The sequence below is a fragment of the Diaporthe citri genome, assembly GCF_014595645.1.
Source record: "Diaporthe citri strain NFHF-8-4 chromosome Unknown scaffold_11, whole genome shotgun sequence".
Lineage (NCBI taxonomy): Eukaryota > Fungi > Ascomycota > Sordariomycetes > Diaporthales > Diaporthaceae > Diaporthe > Diaporthe citri.
Window position 1 is genome coordinate 746,386 of NW_025064856.1, and position 16,265 is coordinate 762,650.

Genomic DNA, 16,265 nt, shown 5'->3' on the forward strand with positions numbered 1-16,265 from the left:
TCGCTTAAATCGCTTAATCAGATCGTCTAATTGCCAATACTCTAGAGTTCTAAAGTGTTTAAAATGCCGTGCTTTGATTAATTAATTGTCACTCTGGCAGCTTCTTTTTAATGGCTGATGCTAAACGCCACTCTCACGGCTATAGCAGGCGCCACTCTTGCATAGTGGAAGGCGCCACTTTTGCTTAGTGGCAAGGCTACTTTTACTTAGTAACAGGGGCCACTCTTGCTTAGTGGCAAGGCCACTCTTGCTTAATGGCAGGGGCCACTCTTGCTTAATGGCAAGGCCACTTTTGCTTAGTGGCAGGCGCCACTTTTATATAGTAATAAGGCATTGCTGCTGCCGTTAAGGCTATTGCCGTCTTTATCGTTGGGGCAGATCTCGTGACAATTAATCATAAGGCAAAGGGGAAGGGGAAAGAAAACGTTCTTTTACTGTGCTTATAGGCTAACGACCAGCTCTTAAACCATTTACCCGCAGGTAGTGGCGCCTGAATGTTATTACTGCCTGGCAGACTAACTTATACTAATTCTGGGGCAATTTGTGCTTAAGATCTTGTTAAAGGGCGTTGGCAAGGAGGGCGTTGGGAAGAGGGAGGGCGTTAAGAAGAGGGAAGGTTATGCTTATTAATTAGACGTTGATTGTTGTTGGAAGGTGAATGTCTTAAAGGTTTGATTAAGTCGTTTATATGGCTGAATTAGCAATAAATCTTGACTCTTTCCCCTGACGGTTTCGGGCTGACTGAGCAGATGAGACGGTTACATTAGTTGCTTATTTGTCAATTAATACTTTAAAGTATTTAATTAGGCGTGCTAATTAAGTGCGTAAATCGCCCAAAAGAAACGTTGTTTATTGGTACTCTAGAGTTCTGGTTTTATTAAGTGCTTAGGGGGTCTTTAGAGGGTTACAGGCCCTAAGGGTGAGGGCGTTGGTTGCAAACGAGGGCTTCCTTTGAGGGTGCCAAGCGAGGGCTTCTTAAGGGTGCCGATCGAGGGCTTCTTAAGGGTGTCGGTTGAGGGCTTCTTAAAGGTGCCCGTCGCAAGCAAGGGCGTTGGCAATTAAGGGTGCCTTATAAAGGGCTTAAGGATATCGCGAGGGGGCTTTTAATGATTGGGGAAGGTTGTGATTGCTTAAGGGTATGTTAAGGAAGGCTTTTTAACTAAGGCTTATCGTAATTATTGTCATTGCTAGCGATTTGCGTGATGAAACGTGCCGTTTAGTTAACAAATCCAAGGCACTACCAAGAATGTATTGATTAGCAGGTTGGATCTTTGCAATAAGAAAGTTAAGGCATTATTAATTTCTTCCCATTAATTTTAATCTTAGCATAGCTATTAACACTTAGTTAGGCAGGTTCTTGTTATTAATGGTTGCTTGCCCTTATAATGCTAATATAGGCTGCTTAGCGTAAATATTGTGACTTAATTAAGGCGGTTTCCGTTACCAATGGTTGCCGCTTAATTAATCGCGATAAAGGTTTATCACCTCATTTAATTATTTATCGCAATCATCCTGATTAACAATTAATTAATATCGATGGGTACCGTACATATGGAGAATGAGGGCGATAGCAGTTAACTATATGGGTAATCAATTCGGCTATGGTATGGAGGGTAGGTTGCAGCGAAGCTGTAGCCTTCCCAGTCTGGCTATAAGCTAGCTATGGTAGTTTATGCGCGGGGCATGTAACCGCCAGCTGGCAGCCGGCTGGCGCCGGCTGGCAGCTGCTATTGATAAGACTAGTTTAAACCATGCACCTTCAAATCTGTGCATTGCGTGTATGCACCCACTGCATGGGCATGCCACGCCCATACATACTATTCCCACAATATTAATAAAGGTATTAATAGCGTTAATAATAGCATTATTAAGTATTTATATATAAAGCTAAAAGTATAAAGATTAATTAATAAGTTAATTATTATATTAATATTACTTTTCTTTTATTTATTACTCTTTTTAAGTTTTTTTTATTTATATATAAGGTTAATATTATTATTATTAAGTTTCTTATTACTTTTATTAACTTTAATAATATTTATTTACTTAATAAAAAGCTTTTTTAAAAACCTTTAAATAATAGCCTTATTATTAATTATTATTTATACTTATAAGTTTAAATTAATATTAATAATAATTATATATATATTATTTTTCTTAATATAGCATTATTATTATAAAAAGTTTTCTTTATTATAATAATAATAATTAACTTTATAATAAGAACCTTTAAAGCATTATTATATTTATATTAACTTTTTATAAGCTTTAAAAATAAATAATTAATTATTATTTATTATAATTATTATATAAGTAATAATTAACTTTTTTTAAGGGCCTTAAGATAATAATAACTTTTTTATTAAAAGAATACTTTTTAAGCGCTTAGCTATTAATAAATTATTTATTAAGTTAAGCATTAACCTTGCTAATAAGGAAAGCTTAAAGATTTTAATACTTAATTATTTTAATATTATAATGCTATAAAGCATTATTTATATTATTAAAAGTATTACTTTATAAGTATATATAATTATAAAATAATAAGAACTTTTGCTTAATAAAAGTATTTTTATAATTTTATTATTAAAAAGTTTTTCCTTAAAATGCTTTTTATTTCTTCTTATTATATTTAATTAAATTAAGAATATTTTTATTTATAATTAATAATTTATCTTAAATAAAACTTATAATAATTTAATTATTATATTTTTTATATTAATAAGCTTAGCTTTAACTTAATTCTTTATTTTAAAAAAAAGCTTGTTAAATAATAAATTAATATTAAAAGCCTTATATTTATTATTATTAAATTTAAAGCTTTATTACTTTATTAATAGCATTAAAAAAGCCTTTATATTAATAATTTTAATATATAATATTAAAAATACTTTCTTTAACAATTTTCTTAATAAAAAATAATTTCTTAGCTCCTTAATATTATTATCTTTAATATTGCTAATTAATAATAATAATTTAAATATATTTAATATTTCTTAGCTAATATAAATATCTTTAGTTTTATTTAAGCTATTTAAAGTATTATTTTTATTAAAAATAGCTTTAAGGGTAATCTTTTTAATATTTTTAACAGCATATTAAATAATACGTTAAGTAATTATTTACTTATCTTAAAAATGCTTTAATTAAGCTATTAACTTTTATTTTATAATAATAATAGCTTTTACCTTTATTATTAATTCTTTTATATATAATAATATTATTAATTAATTAATATATACTTTATTAATAAAGTAAATAATTTAATATTATAAATAAATATATAATTATAATAATTAAGCTTTTATTTTTTAAGGGTTATTAAAATAAGTTATTAATTAATTTAAGTAAGCTATAATTATCTTAAATTAAAGTTAATAAAGCATATATTTCTTAATATAATAAGCTTAAGTTAATTTTGCTACTTTTAATTATTTTAAAGATATATGTAAAATGGGGTTATAATAACCTTTCTTTTATTAAATTAAGTGCGTGGTAATATTAATAAGGGTATCTTTAGTAATCTTGGTATGTATTTCGCTTTCATAGCTAAATTTTGGTGCGGGGGGGGATAGCTGACCAAGACGACAGGGGGGGGGTAACGTTTTATTTTCCACACACAGTGGCTCTGCACAACCCCTCCACAACCCCTCCACACGCGCCAACTCACGAACCTCTATCACCATTTTGGAATAGGAATTCTGGTGATGGAGGAGTTGACCCGCCTCAAGCTTGAAGCGTAGTGATTGAAGCTTGCCTAGGTCTCTGGCCGTGGCTGCCAGGGTCTGATCCTCACCAGAGCTTTTCCTGCTATGTCGTGGACCTGCGAGCCAGGCCTCGTTTGGAAACGGAGTGGAGATTGGGATCCTGGCGAGCAGTACAACGACGTCGCACAGCACGCGCTGATCGCCATGTCTTGGATAAGCTCACGACCGCCAGAGATGCCAGGTCGGCAGTCCATGGCAGCTCCCCAGCCCTGAACACCGTGACACCGCCGAGAGCCTGCCACTATCGCCGTTCTCGGAAACGAACTCCCCCCAAGCTTTCCCCACATGGAACCAAGAGCGCTACAGATTGGAGGCCGGCTCACTGCGAGATAAGCCTGGCAAGTCCATCAGGCATCTGCCGTATGGGTAGTTCATCTCTCCGCAGAATCCCGTGAGAGGCTATGGGCGAGAACGGCCACCCTGGCTTGGGATTCTGGCATGCAGTCGTCCCAGGCGAGGAGGTCGATGGAGCTTAAATAAAGCCACACGCTGCTTTGAGAGCATGTGGACGGAGCGACTCCCCATCACCGTTTACATACCCAATCTTCCACATTTCACCCATCAGTGTAAGTTATGGCCAGGCCATCTGCCCAACCCGGTGGTCAAAGACTGATGTCGATGGCGATGTCGTTGTGTTAGATCACTTTACATACCCAAGAGCATCATGGCTACCGCGGACAGCAGCAAGCCACTCGCCTTTTCCGTGTACAAGAACGCGCCCAAGGAGTTCAAGCCTAAGCTCCTGGCGGAACCCAACGTGTTCCTGCAGGACATCTTCAGCTCAGAGAAGGTCAACCCGGACAAGCCAATGTCGTCTGGCATCTTCCGCCTCGACAAGGGCAAGGAGCTCGAGTACCTGTACACGTACGACGAGATGAAGATCATCCTCGAGGGCGAGTTCACCATAAGTGACGAGACGGGCCAGACGACCAAGGCCGTCCCGGGAGACCACTTCTTCTTTCCCAGCGGGAGTAAGATCACCTTCACCACTGAGGATTATGGGCTGGCTCTGTATGTTGGGCAGAGGAACAAAGATTATGCTTGAGTGGGGGATTCCCCAGGCCCTTAGGATGTGCACAACTTACATGTCCAGCTTCTTGTTGTGTTTTATGGCTGGCAGTTGGGCTGAAAGGCCATGCGCGAGATTTTGAATCGCAAATCGGCAGTGTATAAAGCAAAAGACTGAAAACGGAAATTTTGTCAGCTTATGTGTTTGAAATTGTGGCTTGTGTAAGGAATGAGAGACGTTGCTGTGGGTGACAAGGTCGAAGTTGAAGTTGTTGCCCACTCGCGTCTATGACCCCTCCCCAACTGTTAGTGATGCAGTTGTGGAAAGGTGAAATCCCTAACAAGAGTACCGTAAAGCAGTCACCTCCACACCCACCTGTAGGGCCTCAAAGTATCGAGCAAGTGGTAGACAGATGATTTTTGCTAGATGTACAGTGAATGGCCAATCCCACAGTTGGCTTGTTTGGTGGGCGTAAAACGGCCTAGCTGGACTGCGAAACAGTAGCTGCCACGCCGCACCAAGACGGTGCCAAACGGACAAAGGACCGGCGACTCCCAAAGTCAGCAACAGCCAGGGAAGGTACACATGTCTCCAGGCACACGTGCCACCAACCGTGCCAACCCATCGATGTACGCCGCTTCACCTCAAGTTCCAACGCCGTCTTGCCATCTAACAAACCATCGATTTGCCATCACCTTGAACCACTTCAAAGAGCAGTAAAGTTCTTCATGACTGGTCGCAGAGGTTTGAAATTCAGACATCGAATCAGCGACCAACCATCCACCTTGTCCAAGGTGATCTCGACCTCGGCATCGGGCAACCCCACACTGTCACGACATCAAATGAGGCCGACACTCGACGACGGTTGAACCTCCGAACATCAGTCCTATGCCCACATCCTGATACTCATTCTTTTGTTCCTCCACTCTCTTTTGAGAAACTTCTGCAAATATGGCCGATGCATGCGATCGGTTGAGAGCACTGCCCAACGAGCTCTACAACCAGGTCCTTGCTCACCTGGGTCTCCTCTCAATTAAGAACCTCCGCCTCGCATCCCCGGTGCACGCCGCAAAATGCCTTAGTCCGGCCTTCTTGGCATACTACGAACAACAGGAGACAGACCTCACGCCCCCGAGCCTGCAGCGGCTGCGCGAGATAACCATCCACCCTGCACTCGCACCCGCCGTCAAGCGTCTCGTCGTGGTGGCCGTCTTCCACGATCCGAGTAGCCTGCTTACGAGGATCCGGCGCCTGCGAGATCCTTTGCGCGGCCCTTGGGCTACTCTTGGGAATTCCGACCGGAATATGGAGCTCCTAGACAAGATAGGCCAGCTGTATAGGATAATGAGCAGCCGCCATGAGCAGCAGGGGCAGTTCAGCGACGACATCGTCGGGTCCCTGTCGTGTATTCTCGAGAACCTCGGCTCAGTCGACGTTCTAAGACTGACGACCCGTGTGCTTCGGCCGGACCTCGACAATCCATATTCCACAAGTAGTAGTCGCTTTGTGAACTGGAACTGTCTTTGGGCGGACTGTCACCGGGTGCTCAAACTTGTTACCTCTGCCATGAGCACGAGCAAAGTTGACGTCGCCACATTTTCCGTCTTCAATGACTGTTTTGGCAAGGTCCAGGTGAGCAGAACCTCCACTTGCTCTTGGTTATCGTGGACTTCTGGAGTTGGAGCTGATTTATGAATGTAGTCACGGCATTTCCTTGATCTGAACACAGATCTCACAAATCTCGACTTTTTAACACACACCGGCGCCAGTATCAGGTGTCTGAACCTCGGCTTGTCAACTGTGACTGTCGTCCCGACGACAAATGATATCGTCTTCTCCAGCGACGGGTCCATGAAGCATCTCCGCGCCGTCCGGATACCGACAAGCGAGACCCGGGCCAGGGCCGACGAGAACTTCCCTGGAGTCGCCCTATTCCTTCGCCAAACCCCAAACCTCGAGGCTCTAGACCTCTTCCTATACAACACCCTGGAAGGCGCTCCCTGGGCCTATAGCAAACTGTTCAGCCACATTTCAAAGACTGTGCACCTGCCAAAGCTACGGCGCCTCACCCTTCGCGGTATCTGGACCACACCGAATTCCCTTTTGCTATTCTTGCGCACCCATCCGGACTTGACACATATCGACCTGAGGGAGGTACACGTGAGCGGAGGAACCTGGGACCCGATTCTGAAGCATTTCCAGTCCATGCTCAATCTAGCCGAGCTGCACCTCGAGAATCTCTGGAGCGGCTCCGAGCACCTCCTCAATCTGCAGCCTAGGAATCCCGTGTACGATGACGAGGAGAGGGTGCTTGGGTGCTATTTCCCCACCAGAAACGGCACGATGGTCCACACGAGAGACATCAGCGTTGAAGAGATCAAGAACGGACTGGAGTTTGTCAAGAGCCGGGGTAGCAGCCGGGGCAAGGGGTCCCGTCACCTTATGAAGTGGATCCAGCAGCGCAAGATCGACTACGGTCCCCCGGAGGAGCCGTATGTCAATTCACGGTGAATCCTGGAGACTTGTACGGTTTTTGAGCTGTTTGTGTTGCCACCTGGCTTCTCTGACCACTTGTGCGTTGACTGGCCAGGAGTGTCAGAAGAGGGATATGATACAAACTGCTGACTTACACCAGTAATCGTATGACTGGTGAAAGGAAGGGCAAGACAGAAATACCCTGACGAGGACGATGTGCTTGGTGGAATCCATCATGATCCAATCTCGTCTAGAAAGACATGCCGATGAATATATAGCCGCTAAACTTTACTGGCGCGAAACCGTGAGCGAGGCGGTTCAGTATGGTGGTATCAGGCGCGGCCTCCCCTTCGAAAATAATAACAAGATTGATATTAACAAAAATACACATACTGAGATCTCGTGGTTCGTGATGTCGAGAAGATCATGTGGCAGTGAGGTGAGAGTCCAACGGATTCCAAAGCAGGGCCGGCAGAGACACAGCATTTTGGTGACATATCAAGCAGAATATCGTCAGGCATGTATGTAGGTCAGGAAAAAAGCGGATTTGGCGCTCCGGGGGTTCTGGAAATATGTCTATTGACTTGTTATGCTTCTTGCATCAACAAGTTCAGGAGATATACACTCCATCACAAGCCTTTGGTGCTCCACTTCCTCAGCTTCTCCCCGTAGAACCATAGCACGGCAGGCGAGCCGATTCCGATCAGCACCGTCATGAGCCCCAGAAATGTATTGCCCCATCCCAATTCCATAACCTCGTACATCCGTGGCGCGAACAAGGGGAATCCGAAGCCGGCCATCGTGCGCATGAATGCCCCCACCGCAGCCGCGGACGCAGCGTAACGATGGTCATATGCGTCCGTTACGTATGCCTGCGCGGACTGAAAGGCTATGATGAGGCCCACGGCAAGGAGGAAACAGCCGGTGTTGGGAACTGCCCAGTGGAGATGGTTCTGGGCGGACCATCCGTATAGGAAGAGACCTGCGGGCGCGAGGATGCCGCCTATGATCATGGGTGGGATGCGCCATTCTGGGAGACCGTCGGTGATATTGTAGCGGCGTTGGTAGTACGCGTACAACTGTTGTGCATTAGTCTGAGTTCAGTCTGAACATTGTGACGAAGCCACTCACCTTGTCCATTACCGGATGGCTAATTTGTAGTCCAACGATGAAGCCGGCGCCCAAGGACAAGTAGTTAAGACTTGCTGGGCCCTTATCCATGTCGTAGATACCGTCCCACACTTGTTCGTAAGTGGAGAGGCTGTGTTGGTTGTTGTTAATGTCTGTAGCCACACTCTTGCTGTTCGACTTGAATGCAGGGTGTATGCCACTTACACCAAGTACATGATGCCATAGAGAAAAGCCCTGTATAGACTTGGGAACTGGATAGCGGGATGTGCAAACAGCATAATGAACGGCAATACGAGCCGCCTCCTGACGATACTGGCATAGCTTCGATCAGGGTTGTCGTACTCCGTCCTGAGGTCAGGGTTTCCCGTAACCTTGCGCAGCTTCTTCGCTTTGTCACCTAGGATTTTGGGAGCATATGTCTCACGAAGGAAGAAGTACGCCGCTGTCTGGACAAGGAGGTCAAATATGGACGTGATCCAGAAGATCCAGCCCCAGTAGATCTTGTCGACCACGTAGGCACCCATGATTGGCGCCACCGTCGGGCTGATGAAGGTCAGCATGCCGTAGATGGCTTGTCCTTTGCCTCGTTCTTCTTTGCGCCAGCAGTCAGCCAGCACACCATTACATAGCTGTGGTAAGTGGTGCGGTCAGCAAGGGCTATGGTTGAATGAAGGTGGACATAACTCACAGCTTGAGGTGCACTCCCTCCTATACCACTCAAGAACCGGAAGAGGTAAAGTTGTTCCATTGTCTTTGCAAAGGGACAGACGGTGTTGAAGACCAAGTATATCAGGTTGGCCCACTGCAGGACCTTGACACGCCCGAACAGCTCTGACAAAGGGGCAAGCACGAATGGCCCCTGAGCGAAGCCGAGGAGGAATATGGAGATCACCAAAGCCCTGGCGAAGCCCTCGGGTATGTCATATTGATCACCTATGTCTTCGAAGGCCGGCGTGACCATGGTCGACGAGAAGGGCGAGATAAAGGTGAAGCAGGACACGAGTATTGTTGCTGTCCACTTCCGACTCGCTGACCAATTGAGAGGATTCTCGATATCGTATGGGCCGTCCCAGGTAACCTGGACGGGGACTGTTGTTAGCGGCTTGTCGAAATGCTGCCCGCCTGGATCTTGTGGGCCCACCGAAACATGTCATCGGGACGGCTACTCACCAGATTGGGGTCTTGCTTCAAGTTGCCATCGTTGCCCTCTTCGGCTGCTTCTTCTTCAGATGGCCGTTCTAGCGAGTCAAGTGACTCCGTCGTATTGTTGTTATGGTTTAATCGCAGTACACTATCGAGCCTGATGATAGGCGTGCTGTTTGTGCGGGTCTCAAAAGAGAAAGTCTGCAGCCGACTCAATCGATGGAGGCGGCCCTCTTCCTCTGGGTCGGTTCTTTGGTAACGATGTTTTTTAAGGGGCATGATGGCTTGTGTTCAATACACAGATCATATGCAATCTCTCATGTTGATTCTGATTGGTATCAAAAAGGAAGCATCGTGGGGTCACCAAGGGTTATATCCAAACACCAAGGCCGCTATAGCCTTCTTCTGAATGAAGACGGATTGATACATGGGGGCGACACTTCCAAGCACAGTCTCATATCCTGCAGAGACAGTCACGGGGGGCTGAGAGAGCCCGCCACAGATCGCTTCCGCTAGCCCCTGTGGATGGACGGGCATTATTTCGGTATACGAACAGCTGGCGGTGAGTGGCCGTGGTTCGCCCAGAGTGGCTGCATTTTGGCCAAGTGACACTCTGCAGCACTTGCGCAGGTCGAGACACCATGCATTGCAAGGCCGCAGGGTCCTGGTGATGCCAGCCAGTGACAGTTGTTTCCGTCCGGAGGACAACTCACACCACCGGTAGTTGGACTCGGGCCTTGCCCCCAACTATCTGCAGGAATCTGCACACAAGCCACCGAACCCGAGGCTGTGGTATGTGGCCCCCGACCATGGAAGCTGATAAAGTTATCCAAGAGTGGCCCGAGAGCCGCCGAGAACGTTGGCTGGGTTTATCTTGCCCCATATTTTCGACCCCAACCGTGCTTCTCTATGGACGTTCCAAACTTGGTAAAGACAAGCTCACCGGTGAGTGGCTATGCCACAACCTGGCGACTTGTCTAGTGCCTGTGAAACCGGATGATCAAGTGAAGCTAACAATCTTGGCATTGACGTCAAATTAACACCCATGCTCTCTGCCAGAAGTAGGCTCCGGCCATACAGATGCTGGAATTGCTAGATTGGGCGTGAGGCGCGGCACATCCCAGTGTCACCTTCTTTCAGCCTGCAACAGAAGGCGATGAAAACGCGCTGATCAATGAGACAACACCCGCTTGTGCGAATGGCGGCAGTGTCGCCGTGTTGGTGGACTGGGCTCGGCACAGGAACCACAGGAAGTCGTGCCATCGGGATAATTCGACCACGGACATGTTGCGCTCGGGAGATAGATCTCATGCAAGTCACGCGACTCACCGTCTCACAGCCCGAAGCCGTTGTAGATCTCGGTGAAAGGTGGCAGTGAATATTGATCCGTTGCTTTTCCTGCTGCTAAATTTGGACTGTCAAGGCTGAGCTTACATCGTCAAGCTCATCTGCCAGCGCATTTGTGTATGGCACGGCTGCAAGATAGGGCTGTAGCATATTCTCGGTGACATTCGATAGGAATCCACCCCGAAAGGGAAGTGAGGCACGCGAGTACAAAATCTCGTGATGAGAACGCCCAGAGTAACCATCCGGGTGTTCTTGGTCAGGGCATACAAGACAGTGCAGTGAAACACTCAACTGTAACACTCTGTAAACTTTTCTCTGCCACTCGTCTACAGTTTCCTACATCTCTATCAACGTCTGAAAATGACACCCCTCCTCATCGGCAACAGGCCTCGCAAGCCCAGCGATCTTCGCAGGACACCTCCGAGGAACTCCCCTCCATCCAGCCTGTCTCCCCCGCCAAATCGGCTTTCTCCAGGGAGCAGTATTCGCGGCAGCCGCTCGCCGGTACGAAGCCGCAGTCCTCGGCCCCTGGACCTGCGCATCCTCATCGCACCATCCGGCTTCAAAGAAGCCCTTGGGCCAGAAGATGTAGCCGCCGCTATCGAGGACGGCATCCGTCGGGTGATCACTGAGGACACTGCCACCGTTATCAAGCTCCCACTCCATGACGGCGGTGAAGGTTTCTGCAAGGCCCTTATCGCTGCTCAAGGTGGTGATATCATTGAGACTACCATCACGGGACCCATTGGGGAGCCTGTCCAAAGCCACTTTGGTCTCACCGGTGAGACCAAGGACATCGCCGTTTTAGATATGGCGGCTGCCGCTGGACTCCGGCTTGTCCCAAAAGCCCACCGGAACCCAACCCGAACGACGACTTATGGCGTGGGGGAGCTAATAAAGGCTGCCCTTGACCAAGGCGTCTCGAGAATCATCATCGGTTGTGGTGACTCTGGTACCTCAGATGGTGGAGCAGGTATGCTGCAGGCCCTCGGTGTCAAGCTCCTCGATGAAGACGGAAACCCAATTCCGGCTGCCAGTGGTGGAGCGGCCCTGTCCAGGCTGGCCAGCATCTCCCTCGAAGACATCCACCCCCGTCTTCGTCCAGGAGCAGCCGATCGCGTCACAGTCGAGGCGGTCTGCAACATCAAAAATATCCTCTGTGGCCCTAACGGCGTGGCACGAGTCTACGGGCCCCAGAAAGGCGCAACCAAAGCCCAGGTTGAGGTCCTTTCAGATGCCCTGGACAGACTTGCAGCCGCTCTCGAACCCATCCTCGCCTCCGATATCTCCCACGTCCCCGGCAGTGGTGCTTCTGGTGGACTAGGAGCAGGGCTGATGCTGCTAGGAGCTGAGCTCCACGCCCGGTCCGAAGCCATCAACGACTACTTTCACATCGACGACATCCTGGACCAGCTGTGGGACTTTGTCTTCACCGCGGAGGGCAGCCTGGACTCACAGTCCGCCAAGGGGAAGATGACTGTTGAAGTTGCGCGCCGGGCGCGTGACTACGGTGCTCAGGTCATCGCGCTGGCTGGGACCATCGGCGATGGGGCTGACACCGTGTACGAAGAGGGCATCGAGGCGTTTACGAGTATATTGAACGCGCCGTTGTCGTTGGAGCAGGCGATCAAAGAGACTGAGAAATTGGTCAAGGACTCTGCTGAACGGACTATGAGGATGATCCAGACGGGGATGTCTATCAGGCAGTTGGATGGCGAATGGGAAAATGTGGACCAAAGTCGGAGAGGTTCAAGCCCGACTGGCCTGGGAATTATGAGGGCTTTCACGAGCTAGATGCTCTTGTGGCGGCCCGTTGCAAAGTCTGGCCTGGGTACCGACACCGCTATTCATTTCCTTGGCTTGGCTGGCTCCTTCATCTCTTCTATTTTTTTTATTTCCCTACCATTCGCTCATTACGTCATATTAAATTGAAAAGAATTCATGTCTCCGTGGCTGGCAGTTCAACTCGAGCTTCGATCCATATGACGGCCGTGTCTATGTCATGTTCTTCAGGGCGGGCACCTTGCATATCATGGGTCCTAAGAATCTCGTGTATGAGACCAACCTGCAAATTTCGTGAGCGCGTTGATCCCGCACTTTGGGTTATTGTGTTCTTCTTAGAGATCTTCAAGAAAGGAAGACCATAGATACTGGAAAAGAAAAGATATCACTAGACTTTGTTTTGTTCAGCAAATCGTGTCCCCATGCAGAGAAGGGGAGTTGTGACGATTTCGCGCGGTCTGCTGCTGTGACTGGCATGTCCAGCTTTCATCCAGCCCCAAGGACTCCCTATCTTCCTATCGTGAACCAAGTCACGACCAGGAATGAGTACCAGCATAAAGAAATATGCTCACCCACAGTTATAAACTTGCGTGGCGAGATGGGGGAGGATGTCACTTCTCCAGTACTTTGCCATATCTGTTATCGCTACCATACGTCCGCTATGGGCCCGCTCTTGCAGTTGCCGCGGAAGTGTCCAGCGTCAGGCTCAGAGCCAAGACGCTGGCAATAGGTTTCTTTTTCAACTACTTTCACAGCATGATATGGAACATTGTGGTTCCGTACATGTTCAATCCCGGCGAAGGGAACCAGGGCGGCCTCATGGGGTGGATCTTTTTTGCCACGTCTGTCATTGCTTTTGGAGTTATGTGGATTGAGCTGCCTGAAATGATCGTCGTTTCGAGCGCAAGGTGATCACTCGAGGCTTTACGAATTTGGCCATCGACCCGATGGCTTCAACCAAAATGGATGACATTGAAATGGGGGATGTCACGAATGCGGAGGAATCAGGCCGCTGAGCGCTGGGATTGAGAATTTTAGCATGCAAATGGAGACTGATGGGGACGTTCATTGCAGAACCTGGTAAATCTTCGTTCACAAAATGTAAGGAGGTAATTGCTGCCCTGGACATCGCTTGACGCATGTTACACGTATTGGAGCAAAACATTACCGAACATGATTTGTTAAATCAGAATTGTTTGTGACCTGCGTTGTTGTTGCAACTCTTGTCCAACGTATGGTCTGAGGCCCCAGTTCCCATAGTTTTTCATTTCTTTGCTGTCCCATACGGCCCAGCAAACCAGAATCCTATGTTCTCTCACGGACATTTTCCCTGGAGGGGAAAATCATCTTCTCGACTCGTATCGACTAAACCCCTTGTAGAGTCTGGGGCACAAGTTCGACAGTGTACCCATCCTAGCAACAAGAATGTTAATTCAAAATCTCCTTCCACGGCATCCGTTGTACGTTTAAAAATAACCTATACAACTTTAGAGTGAGACTTACCGGGTCCTTAACGAATGCAATCTGCTCGAACACGTTCTGGTAGACTGGGTGCAGATTGCCCAGTCCGATGCCTCGTTGCGATTCCCACTGACTCAGAGGGATAGTTTCCCGCGTTGCGATACCCAAGTCCTTGATCACCTCGACCCCGTGGCTCTTCAGACGATCTACTGCCGCAGGGACATCGGGGACAGAAAACCCTAGGTGGCCAAGACCCAGGTTTGGTGGTTCATTCCCAGTAGAGTAGTAACCATCAGGCTCGTTCTCCGACCCATGAATGTGATACAACTCAAAAAGACCAAGTGTGTGAGGCAGCTCAGAAAGGGTGTCCTGGCCGAATGCCGGAAGGTCCGCACGATGAGCAGCTGTCTGCGGATATCCGAGATAGTAAATGGTGAACGGGCCGGTGTTCATGGTGAATACCGTACGCATGCCCATAAGATCGACGTAGAAGTGCAAGGATCGAGCAGGATCTCTGATTCGTAGCATCACATGGTTGAATTTGTATCCGATGGTCGGATTGTCTGGCGGCAACGGTGGGTCATTCTTTAAGCCATTTGGAAGGAACTTCCCCTCTGGTATAGGTGGCAACTGGATGGAAGAATGAGACTTGGACATATTAATGATCCTATGGCATTGGGTCCTGGATGCTGGTAGGATGTCGAGAGAACTTGCAACACGAACCCACGAGGATGGTGTGTGAAGAGCTGGAAGGAGGACAGAGATATAGAACGAGCCTTGATTGACTATCGACTGACTCGTGTGAGGAGAATCATCCTTTTCTAGAAACGAGGCTCGCCAGATTGACGTGGCTTTGACGTCAAGAGATTACCGGCGGTAAGAGTTCGATCTCTGCCGCGGAAAAGCTTAGGAGTGCGAGACATCGCAAACGTAAGTTGCACGAGACATTTGACATCAGCCCCGCCAAACACAAAGTTGAATGGCTTCCAAAGACTAATATTAGTGGAACCTCACTTCAAATTGATGGAGTGCGAAATGCCGATAAATTTACCGGCAGGGTGTCAACATCCCACGGGCGGGGCTAAGGCTCGATGATTTCTAAGCAGTTAATGCGAGTCTCGCTTGTGATATTTCTGCGAAACATGAACCAACTAGTCTAAATCGTAATTACGAATCTGTCGAGATTAACGTGAATTACCTGAAGTTCAGCTTGATAGCCGTGTACCGCACGAGGTGGCAAAACTCAGAGGTCCAGGAGGGACGCGTGGGCCTCTGACTTTTCTAAATTACTCTAGATTGGGGACATGTGCACACCCATAGACGTGCAAGTTCCGTGTCTGGAGCATCAAGCTTACCCAGTCGTTCTGGTGGGATAGATCTACATGAAGGCAGACGTGACATACTAAACCAGGCCTTGCCTGGATTAATGGAGAATACAAAAGAAAGATTGCGACAGTGATTGTGGTAGCCGCTCTAAACTAGGTTTCCGCTAATCATCTTTTACAAGCAACAATTTTTTAAGGTTGACTTTGAGACCCAGACAAAGTCCTGCTCTGATAGCCTCCGAATCGCGCAGATCATATGTCTGTTTCTCCGTGACCGGCACGAAGTCATTAGTAAGAAGTCTCGTATTTTCGGAAACTCCATACCTGGCCGCCAAGCCATCGCGACTGGCCTTGTCAAGATTCACGACCGATGAGTCTTTCACACCGAAAGCAGCGTCAGAACTCTCATACGGGTCTCCTCGAAGGTACAATGCCCTGCATCTGTAAGCCACTGAAGGTCCAGCGGGTCTCATAATTTATGTGATAAGAGGATCATATCCCGTCTTTTTGACATGAAATCCATGTGGCTTGGACGATAAGGGTGGCACTTCGGCACCTTTAAGTTGAAGCCACTCGGAGCTTTTCAACCACTCCTCCTTTCGATGCGCAAGCTATAGTTTATATCAAAGAGAGCTGCATTGTTTGGGAAGGCCCTGTTAACTAAGAACCTTACTTGCACGTCCTGTTGAATTTCCCTAAATACCAGACCGTCTTACGTCCCTGTTTGATGTTCAAGGAATCCCTGTTTGCGTCGAGTGTGGAGGATCTCCACAGAGCCATTGAGCCTCAAACCTTAATCCGACCTCGAAAAGCGACAGCCATCCC

General features: G+C 47.4%; 5 protein-coding genes across 5 annotated transcripts; 3 read left to right on the plus strand and 2 right to left on the minus strand.

Moving 5' to 3' along the window:
• Positions 1 to 4,431: 4,431 nt before the first annotated feature.
• On the plus strand, positions 4,432 to 4,812 carry INS49_003987 (uncharacterized protein; the record flags this gene model as incomplete). Its single annotated transcript, XM_043164777.1, has 1 exon — positions 4,432 to 4,812. One exon carries the CDS (start codon positions 4,432 to 4,434, stop codon positions 4,810 to 4,812), a length of 381 nt encoding a protein of 126 aa, XP_043018427.1.
• Positions 4,813 to 5,727: 915 nt separating this feature from the next.
• INS49_003988 (uncharacterized protein) lies at positions 5,728 to 7,287 on the plus strand (the record flags this gene model as incomplete). Its single annotated transcript, XM_043164778.1, has 2 exons — positions 5,728 to 6,408; positions 6,478 to 7,287. 2 exons carry the CDS (start codon positions 5,728 to 5,730, stop codon positions 7,285 to 7,287), a joined length of 1,491 nt encoding a protein of 496 aa, XP_043018428.1.
• A 593-nt stretch (positions 7,288 to 7,880) lies between these two features.
• On the minus strand, positions 7,881 to 9,804 carry INS49_003989 (uncharacterized protein; the record flags this gene model as incomplete). The annotated part of the gene is made up of 5 exons (XM_043164779.1): positions 7,881 to 8,330; positions 8,383 to 8,512; positions 8,587 to 9,011; positions 9,071 to 9,460; positions 9,553 to 9,804. 5 exons carry the CDS (start codon positions 9,802 to 9,804, stop codon positions 7,881 to 7,883), a joined length of 1,647 nt encoding a protein of 548 aa, XP_043018429.1.
• Positions 9,805 to 11,232: 1,428 nt separating this feature from the next.
• INS49_003990 (uncharacterized protein) lies at positions 11,233 to 12,666 on the plus strand (the record flags this gene model as incomplete). The annotated part of the gene is made up of 1 exon (XM_043164780.1): positions 11,233 to 12,666. One exon carries the CDS (start codon positions 11,233 to 11,235, stop codon positions 12,664 to 12,666), a length of 1,434 nt encoding a protein of 477 aa, XP_043018430.1.
• A 1,353-nt stretch (positions 12,667 to 14,019) lies between these two features.
• INS49_003991 (uncharacterized protein) lies at positions 14,020 to 14,772 on the minus strand (the record flags this gene model as incomplete). The annotated part of the gene is made up of 2 exons (XM_043164781.1): positions 14,020 to 14,067; positions 14,158 to 14,772. The coding sequence occupies 2 exons, from the start codon at positions 14,770 to 14,772 to the stop codon at positions 14,020 to 14,022; spliced, it is 663 nt and encodes a 220-aa protein (XP_043018431.1).
• Between the last annotated feature and the right edge of the window lie 1,493 nt (positions 14,773 to 16,265).